The sequence below is a fragment of the Theobroma cacao genome, chromosome 6 (assembly GCF_053813885.1).
Source record: "Theobroma cacao isolate CCN51 chromosome 6, ASM5381388v1, whole genome shotgun sequence".
Classification (NCBI taxonomy): domain Eukaryota; kingdom Viridiplantae; phylum Streptophyta; class Magnoliopsida; order Malvales; family Malvaceae; genus Theobroma; species Theobroma cacao.
Window position 1 is genome coordinate 28,695,301 of NC_142644.1, and position 18,648 is coordinate 28,713,948.

An 18,648-nucleotide genomic window follows, 5' to 3' on the forward strand; every position below is an offset into this window, starting at 1 on the left:
AAGTGAGTCAGGTCTGCAACACACAAAAATGTATGACCCCAAAGCAACAGTGCAGCAAATCTGACCAACTTGTATAGGATTAGGCAGAATCTGGCCGCCTAATGCTTCACCGCCCATAAAATCTTCCTTTGCTCTTTCAAGAGACTAATATAAATTCGGATGTATCTTCCAGGAAATTCCCATAAACGCAAATAAAACAGTGACAATTCATTCTGCGCAGCTTCACGAGAATCTTCACTTGACGGCGGAAAAAGCAACAGTCGCTGAAAGAAGACTGGAACTTTTGAAGTCTCCAAGTCTCTGCCGCCTTAAAGTCGTGCAAGAAAGGTCTAAGCTATGGGTAGTGGCTTTTGCATTTTTTTCGTTTGTGTCAACGAGGACTCAAAATCATCATAATCTATACTAATTCAAGGTTATTGTGGATGATATAATCATCCAACAAGTTTCTCTATCCTCTGCTATAATGCCGCTGTTGGTTGTGGACATTAACTCTTTACGTTTCTGTTTAATACATCAGTGGAACGCCCATTTTTATTACTCCATTATAGACTTAGCTCATTTTGCAGGTGCGCCATGTGGCATTGCATGGAAATCCACACCTTTCTTCTTCAGCTTCTATAATGTGATTTATTTTATATTTCTTGTAATAGAATTGAAGTTTAGTTATTGGTAGGTCAAGGGCACTGATAAGTTTTAGCAAATATAGTTTGGACGCAAAGCCTTTTTGGGGACACATGTAATAAGTTAAATTTGTCCCTGTTCTTTTCTATGATCAAACTAATACCTTTTAAGTTCATGATGAAAAAAGGTTTTAAGCTTTTCATATCAATTCTTCTAGTCTGGGGACAAAGATCATTGGGTTAATTTCCTTAGAAAAGAATTGCTTTAAACCAGCGTACCACTTAATAAAAATGGTAAGATTACGGAAGACAAGGAACATATGTCACATATCCATTCTCAACACATGGCATCTCGAGAGGCTAAAAGAAGATAATGTTATAGAAAGCTACAACAATTACAATCCCATGTGTAAAAAGAGTTCATGAGGGCATTGAGGATGGATTGTGGTACAGCTCATAAAAGCACCCAGGCCTCACGTTTTTGAGTTCAAATCTGATACTACTGAATTGTCTGTGCAAAAGCCATAGGATTCATTGGGGTTACCTGTTTGGCATGTGGGAAAAATCCCTTGCTGCCTATGGTTGACAAGAGATGGGATAGAAAAAAAAAAATCATAGTGGAATTCTGACATGGAATAATTTCTGCGCCGTCGGACGAAGCTATTATGCCATTCGACCAATTTTCACCAAAGTTTTTAGAGATAGAGAGAGAGAGAGAGGGGGGAAGCAGCAAGCGAGGGAGGCAAGGATAGGTCAATATTGGTGATTAGCCTAAGTGGTGCACTAAGAATTCTTTGTGCCCCTGGCACATTCTTTGACCAAATTGCAAGGCATAAGCCTAGAAATTTTTAAGTTTTCAACAAAAAATACAAGTATTTTACTAATAACAGGATTATCGTTATTCTCTATATGGAAAAGCATGCCAGGATTAAACTCTTAAATCCCTCTTTAATTGTATTTTTGGTCATCATAAAAACCGTTAAGATGTAGCCAAGTAGATGGAAATATTGATAAGAGGATGTGGGCACAAGTATATCTTTTAAGGGTATTATCTCTCTAGAAGCTTATCAGAACAAAATTTGACGTACTCTTACTTTATAGTACCCACACACACTGCTCTTACCAATCAAGAACACTGTAATTTTCACAAGGAAACATAGGAAAGTCTCACAGTGTTCGACATTGTTCACCGAGGTGATCATTGAAGGTAAATGAAGTTTTATATCTCTTCTATTATATATTGTTTTCTTCTTCTTCTTTTTTTTTGTCTGTACGTTTCTATTAATTATGTTCTTTTTCGCTACATTTCCATTATTGTGTTCTTGACTTTGCTTTATAGCTTCTTCATTTAACGTTTTGAGTTGGGATTGAGGACAATTATTTAGAAAAAAACACAACAATTAGAATTAAAATAGCCTTTGAAAGCTCATCAGAATTCTTCAGCCATTTATACCGTGAAGTCACACCACGTTGTTATCATTGTAGCAATCCACTCAGCACAAATGGGATCGTGAGACTGGCAAGCCACACCTGAAAATAATTAAATAAAACTAAATCCCCACTATACACACACAAAAGAAGACATATATTTTGTTTTTTTGAAAGTTAAAAGAAGACATATATGATTAAGAAAATTGGAGGTTTTTAATTTTGTGTCGGATCAAAAGCTTAGATGCATAGAGATATTCCATTATACATGTGAAAATATCAAATTCATTGATACAGATCAGGTATTCTGATGAATTTTCTTTTATTAGTTTAGATTTAAAAGTTTCGATTTGCAGCTTTGTTTGCTTAGCACCGATGCCACGTCTATATAAAATATATGAACCTGCTATTATTGTTGGGAGCATCAAGGCTCTTTGCTCCCCGAATCCCACATGCCATTGAACAGTGCCTCGCCTTCAGACCCCAGATTAAGTTTCTTAAAACTTAAAGTAGGAAATTAATCTTGCCCAAAATTCCATGGCTTATGGTTTTGGTACGTGAAAGAACCTTCGTAGAGTGTACCAGATAGGGACAAATCCGTAGCCTCAATTAGACAGTTAACCCTCTAGTTGTCCAATAAATTTCTTCCCATTTCAGCAAATGAAACTGTTAACCAACGGGTCAATATGGGAAGCAAACATAAAAACCCGAACTAAGCAGAGAAATCTTGTTGTCTTAATTATCTGTCAGAGCCTGGGAGGGTTAAAGAGACAACGGTGTTTCCTTTGCATGTGATTTATGCTCCCCCTCCCTGCCTTTTCTGATAGAGAGCCTTCTCTGTTGTCTCTTACTGATCCTTATATATTCCCTTTTCTTCTCTCTTTTTAATCTCTAGAAAAAAGTCCAAGTCTTAGACTTAAGTTTAGTATTATTATTATATAAACAGATGAGCCCCTAAAACAGTTCTTCCAATTCCCCTTCTCACCATGTCTCCCTCTCAAACTCAAAACATGTCTTCTACTTCTTCTTCTTCTATTTGGTTACTTTCTTATAGAAAGCTTAAGTTCTTTACTAGAATTCGGAGGTTCTTGCAATCCAAAGCAGCAAGGAAACGATACGGGTCATCATCTGATCATTCAAACAAGTTGACAATAAAAAACAGTACTGATAAAGAGGAAGAGCGTATGGAGAAAGAAAGCGAGCCGGAAGGTGATTCCGTGGTGTTGCAAAAATCTGTGAAGGGGCTTCACTTTGGGAGCTGGGAAGAGAAAGAGATGGCTGCTAAGGCGATTGAGAAACTCGCTAAAGAAGACGTTAAGGCAAGGAAGTTGATGGCGGAGCTCGGAGTTACACATATGCTTGTGTCCATGATGGCTACAGAGGTGGTTGGCCGCCGTCGAGCCGCCATGAAGGCCTTAATCGAGCTTGCCAATGGAAATTTTAGGTAAGTTTCTTTTTTATATATATATATTTCACTATTTAAGCTAGTTTCTTTTCTTTGTTTCAAGTTCTTAATTTCGTTGGTAGATGTACAATTTTATTGTTGGATATTCTAACATAAACCATAAATGATTGAGTTTCCAAGGTAATGAAGGGCTACCTAGATAAATCTTATAGTAGAAATGTAAGTAGAGGCATGTAACTGGACATAGGGGAAAGGACTCCTTGTCCTGGAAGTGGTAGCTTTTTCTCTATTCAGAAAAAGAAGATGCAATGAGAAAAGAAAGTTGTTCATAAGGCTGCTAGAATTCGACTCTTTTTCAACCATGTCTGAAAATAATGGAGTTTTGTTTTTGGCACCGTCTCAATATGCATAGGTCACATACATTTCATCATGATAGAGGAAAAAGGGTCCCATATGGTTGATCCAATTCCTGATCAATTATACTACAAACTTCAATACATTTCACATTTCTATACTGTTGATTGTTCTAAAGCCCACTAGAAAATTTAATATTAGTGTTTTGGTTTATTTTTCTTTTTTTTTTTTGGCTTACCTACTTGTAATGTTGTTAGTGATAGATAGATGGAAACTTTTTTATTAATGAATTAGCTTCCCCAATTGGAATAAAGAAAATGATTTTGGGTGGAGCCCTCTTAGGGGACACCAGAAATATTTGACTTTTTAAGGACGGGGGCGCCTCACGTGGTAGGTCATTTGCCCGAATTAGGTTGGCAGATTCGGAGGACGGGAAATTTGGGTCCCCAGATTCTCAGCTGCTTAGCCTTGCTGATATTTCAATGAAACCCCCTCTCCACATTAATGACGATATAATCCTCTGATTTCTAAGCCTAAATGACACACCCAGTGTCCAGGCTGTTACATTTTAATAATCATAGGCTATTGCATTTATGGTAATACTCCTTGGGGTTTGTTTCCGGTTAAATTCTTACTCAGGACTCATCAAAACAGAACAATTAATCCATAGATTCTGAGTTGTTTACTGTTTAATGGCTTTAAATATTGTTTGGTTGGAGTACTCGGTGTCAAACTCTCCCATGAACTAGACCTGTCATGTGCACTAGGGCATAACTCTAGCCATCTGGAACTTTTAAACACTAATGACGACGAAATATTAAATGAAATATGCATATCTGAAGCATGAGTTGGACGCATTAATACTGTAATTAAGCAATTCATGATTTGAATGATCCCGAATCCAGAGGCCGGGAGGTGCGCTGACTGTCCACCAGGTTCCATGGTCGTAGGAGTTGGAGGGGCAATAATAATGTTAACCAAGAGACACTGTTGTCTCCAAAAAAAAAAAAAAAAGGGAGAAAATGCAAACTACCAGATATAGTGTAGTTGATCAGATTCCATATGATATTATTCTGGGACAATTAAGAATAATAAATCAGTTGTTGACCTTTACCTTCCTACCCTGATCTCAATCTCAGAATCTCATTGCCTTCTCTGTAGTATTGGTTGTTTATTTTATTGGCTGGTTAGTTCTACTCCCACATTGTTTCTATTTGGGGGGTCCTGTTTTATGCAATAATGGAGCACTTATGGTTTATCATCTCATCTACCCCCGTAAAATTATTGTTCTTTATCCTATTATTTCAACTGAAGTTTCGATGTCGTTGTTGACTTGAACTTTTGTGCTGTTTTTTGCTTTTGTCAAACTTGTAAGTTGGATCAAAAGTCTAATCACTTTGTTTGTTTTCTTCCTTCTCTGTCTTTGTCTTTGCTTCAGAAACAAGGCTCTCATGCTAGAGGCTGGAATATTATCAAAGTTACCCAAGGACATTGATGGTGTGGACGAACAAACGAGGCAGGAATTTGCAGAACTGTTATTATCATTATCTTCTATATCAAATACCCATTTCTCTCTATCCACGCCTGAGATCCTGCAATTTGTCATTGGCATTCTTGAGTCAGCCTCCAGCCTTGAAACTAAAGAGTACTGTTTAGGTGTTTTATACAACCTGTCTGCTGTGTTAGAAAATGCTGGACCTTTGGTATCTAATGGAGTAATGCCCTCTCTCTTGAAGCTATCGTCGCTCAAAGAACTTTCAGAGAAAGCCCTTGCAGCACTAGGTCACTTGGTGGTGACCTTGATGGGAAAAAAGGCTATGGAAGATAGTTCCGTGGTACCAGAGAGCTTGATTGATATTCTAACATGGGAGGATAAACCCAAATGCCAAGAATTATCAGCCTATATTCTAATGATTTTAGCTCATCAAAGCTCCAAACAAAGGGATAAAATGTCCAAGGCAGGAATCGTTCATGTACTTCTCGAAGTGTCCTTATTGGGGAGCCCTTTAGCTCAAAAGAGAGCAATTAAATTGTTACAATGGTTTAAAGACGAAAGGCAAGCAAAGATGGGGCCGCATTCTGGACCACAAACAGGAAGGTTTGCAATCGGTTCACCTCTGCACCCGAGGGAGTCTCAGGAAGGAAAGAAAATGATGAAGAATCTGGTGAAGCAAAGTCTTCATAAGAATATGGAAATGATCACCCGAAGAGCCAATGCTGCTGCTGATGCTTCCAAGCTAAAGTCCTTGGTCCTTAGCACAAGCTCTAAAAGCTTGCCCTACTAAAATATTTATGTAACACTTCTGATTATATCAATTTTTCTGTTTAAAATTGGGGTGCAATTCTTTTTGCAATGGCATGCAATTATTGCAGATGATGGGAAACAAAATGCAGGTTTTCCCCCTAAAGATTTGTGAGAGAATGCATTTCTTGTGCAGTACCATAAAAAAATTTGTATATCATGATTGACCAGCAAGTCTAAAAAATCTTATAAAGAAATCCAGAAGTTGGGGTAAATGGTGAATTCTTTCCTCCTTTCCTGACATTGATTTGTATAGTTGCAAATGAAATAAATCACATTAAATAACTTAAATAAATATATTTTTATTGCTTGAATGGAATTAATTATAGGTCTGTTCTAGGCCTAAAACCCAGACTGGAAAATTATGGGCATTGAAGGCAATGGAGCAGTTCATTTCAAGCTTTGCACCCAAATGATCAAATTTGAGCCCACTACATTTCCTAATGCTCAATGCCACCTTTAGGTTTACCTAGAAATCTATATTACACCTTTTTCCCTATTACTTTAAGAAAGGATTCTTTCATATGTTCTATTCTCTTCTTGGTGAAGGGAAATTTTTACAAGGAGGAGACCATTTTATGTGGTCTCAAGTCTATGAATTCTGAGGAGAAACATCCTTTATATGTACTAATGAACATTAATGGAAATTTCCTTCATATTTGAGTCATATTCATTGCCATGGGGGAACATACCACAGCCCCATGTGTCAATAATAATTGCTTGAATAATTTTGGATGTAGACACCTTAGCCATTGCTACAATTTTGTTTACATTCAATTTAATAGAATTCTTTATGTTTACTAATTTTCTTATGTATGATTAAAATTGAAAAAATATTACTTTATCTCTAAACTTACCAACTTATACCATGTCTAAGAGGAGTTTGATCATCCATTTCATTTTCAACCCAAGCAGGGATAGGGTTTAGCAATCTTAATTTTGAAAATTTCAATTTAAAAAGTTTTTTTATTCAAATTTTGAAAAAAGAGATGAGTAAGAACAATTTTTATCTAATCTAAAATATATTGAATTTTTTCAATAATAATAATAAAAGTTTTAACTATGTGTATATTATTTTCTTTTTTTTATATATAAAAATTAAAATTAAAAGGAAAGAAACATAAGAGACCGGTTCAAAGTCCAGCCCATGAACCTGTACCTGACTAAGATTTTTTCCGCGGAACCACGTCAGTAACAAACAAGGCTTTTAACTCACTGTAAAATCTTTGTCATGTTAGAGAGGAAGGATCAGGTGCGGCCGATCTCATAAAGAAAACTACTCTTTCCACTTTTCCACGTCTGTCCTTTCTTTTTCCTATTTCTCTCTCATTGTATCCGTGTTTGGTCGGGTCCTCTCTGTCCTTGACCGTCCAAAACTTCCTCTCTCTTTTTTTAATCAATTCATTAATTATTATTTACTAATATTATTATATTATTAGCCGTATTTTTTTTTTAATTTTCTGAGAAATATTAGCCGTATTTCTTTGTTCCACTTGCCGACTGGGAGTTGGAGTGGGACTGACTGATCAACGCCTCAAGGGTTTAACAAAGAATCTTACTCTCTTTGGTTTTGTCAAGGGACGCTTAGAAAACCCTGTAAGTCTGTTAAGAGATTTTCTACTGCTTTTTGTCTTTCACAATTTAGTTAAGCTTTCTCTCTTGTTCTTGTTGTTAAGTTTTTGTTGAATTGATCATCTAAAGTTTGGGTTATTTATATTTTTATCTGTTAATGACCTGTAATAGTTTAGTAAAAATGCTTCTGCTTGTTGATCATCTGGGTGTTTTTCATTTTTTTTTTCTCTTGTGCTAAAAGTTTTCTGTTTCTGCATGCTGATCATATGAGTATTTTTTATTCTGGTTTGTGGAATTCTTTCTTTTTGCCTTGACTTTGTTTGATTTTTCCTCCTGTTTTGGTTGTGAACAATACCTGTTTCTCCCTGACTTGGACAATGGCAGCTTCCTGTTTGTTGTTTTGTCATTATTTTTTGGGGTTCAATTTGGAAGCCGTGACGGTCAAATTTGAGATTGGTACTGGAAATTTTTAACAAATTCTGTCTGCATTGCAACTTTATAAAATTTTGATCAGTTGGGTTCAGTCTTGAGTTGTTAAAATCTTTGAAGCAGTTCTTCTGTATCTGACTGTTGAATAGACCTTTACACATTTAAGAAACTTAAATTCGGAATAAAGAATTTAGTGCGTGTGAAAAGGGACTGGTTTTGTCAGTTAAAATGCAAATTTGTAATTATTCCTTATCCTTCATCTTAAATTCTGTTTTCTTATATCAACTTCAAAAATTTCATAAGTCTTTTATCATTTTCCTGACTCAGTTCTAGATGTTGGGACTTGAACAAAAGATTTCTGGATGCTGACCTGCTAGACCACAATTGTATACACTTGTGTACATGTTACTAACGAGTTGGTCCCTGAATCTTAGTTTGTTTTGTGATCTCAACCTATTTTGGCTGAAATATGTCCTCTGTCCTAGATTTGAACTATGATCACAAGCATTCATAGAAATATGATGTTGTAGCATCTTGCCTGGGTAATAAACTTCTGACTAGTTGATAGAGCATTCCTTTTTTGTACTTGGATGGATATAGAGCTTCACTAATGTGAATCTTGAATTACGCAGTTCATATAACATCCAAGTGGGAGGTGAAGTGATTAAACGTGCTTCTATATCTGAAAGGTGAATTAAAAAGCATCCTTGTTTCAGTTCAATATGGATAGCAAATCCAAAGGCATAGCCTGGGTTGGCAACATCTATCAGAAGTTTGAAGCTATGTGCATGGAGGTGGATGACATGGTGTGCGAGGTATTGATTAACATCATCCTTTTGCCCTCTTAAAATTAAAATATCAACACTTTTGTGGTAGCATTCAATTTATTATGACTTTGAAACATTTGGTGTGTTTTTCATTTATAAACAAAAGACAATCATTTTCATGATTGAACAAGATATCTTCTGGCTTTTATTTTTTTCTTTAAATTTCCATGCTTATTGTTTCTATTATTTTGAATTCTATTCATTGCTGCCTGAATTTTGGGCCATTGTTTTGTTTTCAGTACAATTCTATTATCTTGTTTATGGAAACAAGATTTCTGCAGTGGTTATCTTTTCTCAACAAATAGAAAAATAATATCCAGATTGCTTTCTTCCAAGTTTAAATGAGATATTAATGTAATGCTTAATTTAGCTGCTTTACTTACATTAGTAAAGTTCAATTTTGGTTCTTTTACTGTCTGTCTTATGGAATTTTTCCGTTGCTGCTTGTATCTCATTTAAAAATTGATGGCATTCTTGGTCAGGAAACATTTAGATGTGTTGAAAACCACTTGCAGACAGTTGGTGCTAATGTTAAACAGTTCTGCACAGAATTCATGCAAGATGTGCTCCATTCACCTGGTGCCAAATCTGTGGAAGAGCGTAACTTGTCTCTAGTGCAAAATACTGGTGTCACAGTTTGTGAAAATTTAAACATAACTATTGATGAAGATAAATCTCAGAAGGAACTGATCCATTCATCTTCTGTTCAATCTGTTGATGATGTACATTTTGGTTTATCTTCGGAGCAAAGTACAAAGGATGAGAGTGCCTTGGCTCATTCAGGCTCCATACCATCTGATTCTGTAATTTTAGCTCAAGCCTGCAAGAATGAACTTCAGGACACTGATTCTACTCTAGATGACGCCTCATTAGAAACAATGGGTAAGTTTTCCATTTGTATGATATATCCATTATATATTATGTTGTTTAATGTTCTTTATTGCTTCCTATATATTTGCCTTAGACCCCAAAAAACTATTTAACCAGTCATTCTTAGGGAGTCAGGGGAGCATTTCCACATTAAATCTACATAATCAGTTGCTTCCAATTCTCAAATCAAAGGAAGAAGCCACCATGTTTTTGTTAAAGTAATACTTTTTATTGTTATACTGAAAGTAAATGATTTTGTTGCAGAAGAGGCTAGCCACCAATCTGCTACAGAAGTGGAACTAGAAGCTGCTCTACCATCTTTTGATGAGGCAAAGCTTGAAGAAAGCTGCATTATAGTAGACAGTGGTGATCTTCAGTCTCTGTCTAATGAAACAGGAAAACGCAGGTCATACAAGGTATAATACTCTCTCCCTTCCGCCAACATTTTTTTCCGCTGGATGAATTTAGGTTCCTCATGGATGTTTAGCTTCATGTGAACACATTTGCCTGAGACAAGCTTTTCCCACCTTTGTTAGTTGAATCTGATAATTATTTGTTCTTTCCTGGAACAGAAAAAATTTCGGGAGTCTTTGTCTTCTAAGTTAAGGTTAAGAAAGCAGGATCGTGAACAGCATGCTGGATCGAGTGCGGAGAAAGGAATGAATGTTGGACGATCCAGTCAAACGGACAAAGCTAAATCACAAGACATGGAATTTTGTGAATCGGATTGGGAGCTTGTTTAGACCAAGTTAACTTGGTTTGTTTATGCAGATAAAATAATAGAATGCAGGCAAACATTCCTAATTAATGAGTCTGGAATTTTCCCACCGGATAAAATGTATAGAGATGGAGAGAATTAAGCACTCGAGGAAATCCAACCACCTGGAGTGGTGGAAACTGGAAATTTAATTGTTTTCTGCAAATTGCGGTAGGCTTTAAGCTTCCAATGCACATTGTGGTTTTTCTTGCCTTGTTTACGGATGCTAACTATTTATCGTATTGCCTAAAAATGGTAAAAAACCATTGGGAAATCAGGCTTTAGAGTCAGTGGGATCACCTTCACGTTCCATTTCTATGCTCTCTTACAATTGCAGCATAGGGCCTTTAAGCAGCATTATCCAATGGGTTTAATTTAACAGAGTAAAGGTTAGAAGTATGGGTTTAATCACACACTGACATTATGCAGAAATGGGCAATGGCTCATTGCATCGTTACCTTCCATGGCTAACCATGGGATCCACCGAGCTAATATGGACGGTCAACAAAATTGCCGAGGAGCCTTTTTTGTTCACAAAAAATAAAACAAAAAATAATTAAAATTTAAAAGGCGTTACATACAGAAATGAGAAAAAGTTGGAAATAGCGGGAATATGGCGGACAGCTGCTTGGGACCCTTTTTCTATAAAACCCCGCCTCCTTCTCCTCCTCGTCCTCCTCTTTTTCTTCTCCAAATCCCAAGATTACCTCTTCATTTTCCCTCTAAATCCATGGCTGCCCATTGCCATTGCTCCTCTAACCCTCGACCTTCCCAGCCTTCCTTACTCGTCTTCTCTGGTACTCTTTTCCCCCTTTCTTTTTCCTTTTCTTTTTTTTTGTTTTTTTTTTGGATTGATAACTATTTCAAATATGAAAGAAAGCTAAAATGTAACCAAATTACTGTTTATCGAGTAAACTTTTTATGTTATGTTGATTTTAGGTGGCACGGCATTCAATGGCGTTGTAGAAGAGCTTAAGAAGTTAACAGTTCGCGTCGCTCATGTTCTTCCAGTTTCTGATGATGGAGGAAGTACAGCGGAGATTGTTCGCGTGCTCGGTATCTTTCATCCATTTCTGATACAAAATCTTATAGTATTAGCTTATCAATTATTCAAATCAAAGTCCTGATCAATTATCAGAAAACAATTGTCATTTGACATAGGAAAGAATTAGTAGTTATTAAAGTTAGAATCTTTAAACTGAAATTAAGAACTTTTCCTGGAGTCGAAGTGAATTGTTTTATCAAATGGCCTTATTATTGGTAGATTGTGTTCGCTTAACATTACAGGCTTTGGCGTTTATAATGTTTGTTTCCATGAGGCTAAATAATGTTGCTGAGTTTGTTTTATGGATACTACTACTTCTTTGGTGCTAAAATAGTTTTTGGTGTGAAATTCAACGTCTTCATCTTGAGTATTTGTCTAGGTGGTCCTGCTGTTGGGGACATAAGGTCAAGATGTTTGAGATTGGCTGACCAAAGCACTTCTGAGGCTCTTGCTGTCCGAAGATTGCTTGGTCATCGTTTGCCTATCAATCCACAGCAAGCCAAGTCAGAATGGTAGTGTTTTTCTGTGATAATTTTGCCTCCATGATTTTAATGTGTTATAGCACTCTTAATTAGGTTGTTTAGTTGTGTTTCTTACATCTTTTTCAGAAAAAAATTGATAAATTAATTGGTGCTTCTCTTTTGTGTTTATGCTGTTTCCAATATACCACTCCGTTTTATTGATAATATTTTATATGTGATCTAAATGTTGTTTTGGTTGTTTGTAATTCTGAATTTCTTTTATTTACTTGCTAGGTGTAAATATGGTGGGGATATTGAGTAATAGTGTGCTGAGTTGAGAATTTGACAGGTACAAAATTGTGGAAGGTGGACACTCACTATGGGAAGGTGTATCAAAACCATACAGGGAAACAATTCGAGCTTTTCTGGCTTATTTCCAAAATGAGGTGAGGTCATCTAGTACTAATGTTACATCGTCGGTATTAAATTTTGTAGCATTTTGGCTATTTTTTTTCTTTTATTGAACAGACATGCTATATTTTGCTGTCTTTTGACTACATATAAGTGGCATCATTCCTATCAAAATAGTATTTTATTGTTAATCACCTTTTATTGTTCTGTAATGTGCTTCTTATCCAATATTTCACTACTCTTTGGTTGAAAAGATAACTGGAATGAAATTAACATATACTTTCCTTGAATACAGATTCTGAGAAGGCCTAATGAATCATTTTGTTTCAGTAATGGCAGGTACTTTGTCTTTGTCGTATTTATTCCTTACCAAGGTTTCTGTTTCAGTTCATTGAATGGCTTATTGCTGCTTTTGGAATTTCCATGACTATGTTTGTAAATTTATTTGTCAGACTCAAAATCACTTTTCTTTTTGGTGCCTTAAGTACTTGGTTCATGCACCATGAAGCCTTGATTATTGTTATACCTGATGAGGACATAGTAACTGGTATAGAAAGCTGTTTCTATAATGTGCATCATTTCATGTTTTGGTTTATCGTGCAGTGAAGTACTACTTTATATTTGGCTCTTTATTTGCCTATTGTTCCACTAGAAACTAGCTCATTTATTTTTACTGTTTTATCATTTCTTACGGCATGCTAATACGAATCATCTCAAGATTACTAGTTCTTACGAATATGTAAATAGTATTTTACCAGACACTATCACAACCTTAGTGACTTTTTTTTCTTCTTTTATGATTGCAGCATTGGGAATTTTTTCTTTGCAGGAGCACGTGTATTTTTTCAGTCTTTAGATGCCGCAATTTTTCTGTTTTCACGTGTTTCAGATATTCCTGCAGAAAGTTTGGTCCTCCCAGTCATTTCAACCAATGGCAGGCTTACATTAGGATGTGAATTATGGGTAGATATGACATATCTGGCAAATTATTCATGTGTATATGATATATCGTATTTGATCCATTGTTGGTAGTTCATCAACTGGATGTGATCTTGTCTGATTTTTTCTAGTTTTGTTGGCCAATTTGGTTTGGTATTGGTCTGTGTGATTGAATGCCACAAGAATGCAAGCCTTGTTTGGGATGACATGTTAAAGAGTATTTGTCTATTTGAAGTATTAAAACCAAAATATTTTCACTTAATAATTTTCCTTTTCATGACTCGTGCAAATTCATGTGCAGGATGGGACAATCATACGAGGCCAGAATGAAATTTCTCATCCAACCAATGGATCCATGGGACCTGTAGATAAGGTTTGCTAGTTTAATTCATGATGCAAAGCCTAGCGTAGTGATGGCGATTGCAATGGTGGTAATAAAGGTGTCTATGAACTTTTAGTGGTTGTTTAGAGTCTGTATTTCGTCAGTTGCATGGTGCTCATTATTGTGTTGGTCTGGCTGCAACAGTTGCATTCCAACTTTAACTTTCAGAAATGAGATATTATCAATCAGAGCAATGCCTTGATTTTCGTATTCTATTAGTTTTTATATCTTGAAGATGCTAGGCTGTAAATTGTGAAAACCTCAAGACCTAGAGGCTAGAGCATGGTTTCACTGTGTGTGCTTTGGACTTTGTGATGGGGTGGGGATGCAGGAAATGTGGGAGTTTTGGCTCTTGACACAGTTTTGTATCTGGCTTGAGAAATAAAACCAGAAATCTTGTCTGTTCTGCATGTGCAATTATATTAGGTCATGTTTCCATTCTCTTTTGTTCTAACCTTGTTTTAGAATTGCACCCCCCATCTTTTGGTGTTCCTTAAAATCTATTAATGGGATATCAGGGAATTTGAGTTAGAAATTCACACTAATCAGTAGACTTTGATTTTAGAGTTCTAAAATCCAATCTAAGTAACCAATATTCCTTGGATGACCTTTAATTGTCTTTGAATGAGGAAAATTTCAACTAATGATGTCAATTTTTTGACAGTTCTAAGTTATTAATAAGTTCACCCACTCATTTCACACTTACTCATCACTTTTAAACTGAAATGAATATTGGCTCAGTTATGTACCATTCCAAAAAACTTAAATACAAAAATTTAATACTGAGCTTCTGGCTCAGTTATGTTCACCGTTGTGTTACAGAAGTGTTACATTTATCAATTGCTACATTCTTATGTTTAGGGAAGATCGTCAGTTCCAGCTCTTCCTTCGAGAATAAAAAGGGTATTCTACATGTCAAGCGAGGGTACGAATTCACTACATGAGGTAAATTATAGATCCTTTGATTTGTGCTTGTTTGATACATGAAATAAGAGTTGTTTTTTTTTATTGATGTCCTTCTCATGTCTCTACTACTATTTTTTTTTTAATTTTTATATTTAATAGATTGTAATATCCACTGTTAGTCATGCAAATTCTAACATCTGAAACTTAAAATATAACTCTGCAAATTCTTCTTGACCAGGTCTTTCCCACAGTAAACCCAGCTGTTCTGGAGCAGTTGTCGAATGTGGACTGCATTGTTTATGCTATGGGCTCTCTATTCACTTCCCTCTGCCCATCATTGGTAACATTCTTGATTATTTGTCGTACTGCATTCCTCAATCGTTTAATACGTAACAAGTATGCATTACACTTTAATAATGCAAAGACATACGCATCCCCATGTAACTTACACAGATGGTCATAAGTGCTTGAATGTGCACATGTGAGCACATACAATATATATGTGATTGAATGAAGTTGCCGCACAATGGTAATGCAGTTGCTACTAAAGATACTGATCATTATATTAGTGCCTTTTGTTTTTGATCAGACAATGGCATTGTTATTACCCCAACACTTAGTGAATGATGCTCTTGTAATTAGGGGAATGATTCAAGTGGGATTTCTGGCACTATAGCACTATTCTTATTACATTTTCATGGGGGAATATTAATACAATAGTTGTCTTTTCCCTTTTCTGAATTTGATTCGCATGTTGAATAGGGATAGAAACACCTTCTGAATGGGACATCAGGTGCCTTGTTGGCTGAAATTTTTCTTATAGGGTAGAAAATTGAAGTATATGCAGTTGAACTTTGTCTTTTATCTGTTTCATTAGCAAAAATTCAATACTTCTTTTTTCTTTAGACAAATTTCTGATCTACTTCAATATTTTTTAATTTTTTGGATTGTTAATATATGGTTTGTCATTCTTTTTATCTTATCTGTAGGTCTTACTTGGCATTGGGGAGATCATTTCTTCTAGGTCCTGTCCTAAGGTATCAACCTATTGAACTGTTGAAGATTTATTTGATGCCAGACACCTACCAAGAGAAATATTTAATATATTATACTGCTCCGCTATGTAGTTAAAGCTTTTTATTGCTTTTTTGCACTTTGGAAGATATATGTTAAACTGATTTGGCTCCTTCTACTATTAGGTACTTCTGTTGAATGGTACTCATGATCGAGAGACAACTGGCTTCTCTGCATCTTCCTTTGTAACTGCCATTACAGATGCTCTGAATCGAACATATGGAGATTCTCATAATTGTTTAAAAAAACTTGTGAGTGAATAGATTGAATTACAGCTTTTTTTTTTTCTTTTGTACAAGTTATTGAGTTACAGTTGATAACTTGCACACTCTGCATAGGTTATGATGACTCCTTCAATTGATTGTTATTAGTACAAATATATAAATTTTGTCAAATTAACATTGAGGCTTTTTAATGTGTCTATCATGACACTGAAAACTCTTAATTAAGATAAAATTGCAGAAGTAAGTGGAGAAGAATAGAAGAACGCATATTCTTACTTATTGCAGTTAATGTCTCTGTGCAGCCAAATCAGTACATCAATACTCTTTTGGTGCCCAAAGATGGTGAAATTCCCATAGATGTTCAATGCTTGTCTTCCCAAGGAATCTTTGATGTGGTATGTTTGCCTATAACCCCAACTTGAATATTATTTATCTAATTTCTTGCTACTGCTAAGGTGAACTTACTCATACGATCACTTATAGAGTTGAACAGCATTTCAAAACTAGATCTTAGAAATTGGGTCTTTCTTATTATTGTGTGAAATGTTTAAGTTCTATTATGTCAGTTTATTTGGAAGAGGACCAGTCCTAGAACTAGAAAAGTTCCTGCTATTTCCTTGAGTTCCCTGTGGAAGCTAGTCCACTCTCTGGTGCCTCTGTCCATTCTCCTCCTTTCCATCAGGGTGCTATTTGGCAACTTGATTAGGAGCCTTGTTTTTGTCTCCAAAATGGACTCATTTGCGAGAGGCAGGTTGGCTGGGAGGGAATGCTGTCCTTTCTGGTCTCACGCAAGCAATCTTGTTTTAGAAGCGATAAACTTCATACTCTATATAACATGATAACAAATTGCATTAATGTGGTCCTCTGCAGGTCATTGTAGACTCCATACGTGACCCAAAAGTGGGTGTAATTTTTGATTCGGAGTCATTGATAAATGCTCTTGGCAATGTGGTGAGCAGATACATGAGGAACAAGGATTAACGAAACATGAACCCTCTAGTTGGTTTCTGGAAGAGCAGAATATATTTGTGTGGCTACCAAATCCTTCAATCAGAATTATTTATGAGGTATGTGGAATGGGAAATAAACATCAGCAGCCGCTTTCTAAATATGCTGCAACTTCCCTTCTTACTGAGAGAAGTAGATATCTTCCATTAACGGTGTCTACTAAAATGCAATTACTAATTCAAGATTTGTGGCATATGTTGTGATATAAGTGGTAGTTCTAAATCAGTTGAATTGTTCATGGCATTATGGTCATCAGAGGAAAACATGTGATGCCATATAAACTGTACAAAATTGACGTAAACGAGATTTTTCCAAGTTAGATTGTACTTTCTGGGAAGTTTGCAGTATGACATTTCTACAGCCGTTGGGCCTTAACACTAGATCATGTTCAAACTCATTTACATGTATTCCATTTCTTTTGTTATTCCTGCTTTGAAATCTTCAGTCCTTTTTCTTTGCTTCAACTATGCAATTGCTCAAATCCTAACTGTCACCATATTCTTGGAGTCGACATTAACCCGATCAGCACGGCATCCATTGCCAGTTTTAAAGTAGACCATACATGGAATCCATGCAAGCGAAAAAGTAGTTCACAGTGCTCTTTTGCGAGACTAACAATGGCCACTGTGTTCCCCGCTGGCTTGATTGGATTCCCGCAATTTGTTCCCCTAACTGTGGCTAAAGTCTGGACAAAACTTTTCAACATTTGTCAAAGCTTTAACCCTTTTTTTCATCTTTTCATGCTTCAACTGGTTACGTGCTGATTGGCTGACGCACCATGCTCCAGGAAAATTGTTACGTTTTAAACTTGTCCAAGTCTCTTTAATTTGATTTGATGTGCAGTTCGGATTCAGATTGGAAACCATATGTTTTAATTTAAAGAAGTAGGACTCTTAAAATTATCAACATTATTAAATTGGTATAATATTTAAAAAATATATTTAAATTATTTAAAAAATATATAATTAAATTTTTTATTTTTTTATTACATTCAATCAATTTTATATTTTTATTTTAAATAAATTTTTTTTTATATTTTTATTTTGAATCAAATAAATTTTTTTAACTAATTATTGACTTAGTAAAGATATCACTTTTTATTTTATGAACATGTTATAACTGATGATGACATGATATATTGATGTGATATGATGACATAATCATGTGATATGATATTTTTCATTATATTTCATCATTTTATATCAATGTCATGTTGATATAAAATGATTAATAATATTTTAATTCATAACAATCAGTCACTCATTAATCATAAAAATTTATTTGATTCAAAATAAAAATAAAAGTATAGTAAACTTAATTGAAGGCAAATAGAAAAATAAAAATTTATTTAAAATTTTTAAAATAAGTTAAAAACTTTTTCTACCAATATGCCTATTGAATTTTTATCTTCCTAAAGAAATTTACATATGAATCAGAATGGCAAAGATGATGCATCGCATTTCGGCGGCCATGTAACCTGAAAGACAAGGGAAAACAGTTAGCGCCAAAAGTGAATATATATGAACACGAGGCACAAGTCGTCAAGATTCTCCTTTGAAAGCTGTGGGAAATGACTCATTTGGTGGGACTCCTTCTATGATCATGATGGCACTCTTCACTGACGTGAAGTACGT

The 18,648-nt window shown here is 35.4% G+C and overlaps 3 protein-coding genes across 3 annotated transcripts; all 3 read left to right on the forward strand.

The window, feature by feature from the left end:
* The first annotated feature begins 2,923 nt into the window (after positions 1–2,923).
* LOC18596706 (ARM repeat superfamily protein) lies at positions 2,924–6,196 on the forward strand. Its single transcript, XM_018122555.2, has 2 exons — positions 2,924–3,492; positions 5,246–6,196. Exons 1-2 carry the CDS (start codon positions 3,035–3,037, stop codon positions 6,090–6,092), a joined length of 1,305 nt encoding a protein of 434 aa, XP_017978044.2. The 5' UTR covers positions 2,924–3,034; the 3' UTR covers positions 6,093–6,196.
* A 1,366-nt stretch (positions 6,197–7,562) lies between these two features.
* Positions 7,563–10,730, forward strand: LOC18596707 (uncharacterized). Its single transcript, XM_007025347.3, has 5 exons — positions 7,563–7,705; positions 8,743–8,925; positions 9,420–9,819; positions 10,072–10,223; positions 10,380–10,730. Exons 2-5 carry the CDS (start codon positions 8,833–8,835, stop codon positions 10,548–10,550), a joined length of 816 nt encoding a protein of 271 aa, XP_007025409.3. The 5' UTR covers positions 7,563–7,705; positions 8,743–8,832; the 3' UTR covers positions 10,551–10,730.
* A 424-nt stretch (positions 10,731–11,154) lies between these two features.
* Positions 11,155–17,452, forward strand: MEE18 (maternal effect embryo arrest 18). Its single transcript, XM_018123738.2, has 13 exons — positions 11,155–11,361; positions 11,504–11,620; positions 11,989–12,121; positions 12,420–12,516; positions 12,777–12,820; positions 13,288–13,444; positions 13,722–13,793; positions 14,664–14,747; positions 14,947–15,048; positions 15,698–15,745; positions 15,908–16,033; positions 16,309–16,401; positions 16,877–17,452. The coding sequence occupies exons 1-13, from the start codon at positions 11,178–11,180 to the stop codon at positions 16,985–16,987; spliced, it is 1,368 nt and encodes a 455-aa protein (XP_017979227.1). The 5' UTR covers positions 11,155–11,177; the 3' UTR covers positions 16,988–17,452.
* The last annotated feature ends 1,196 nt before the right edge of the window (positions 17,453–18,648 follow it).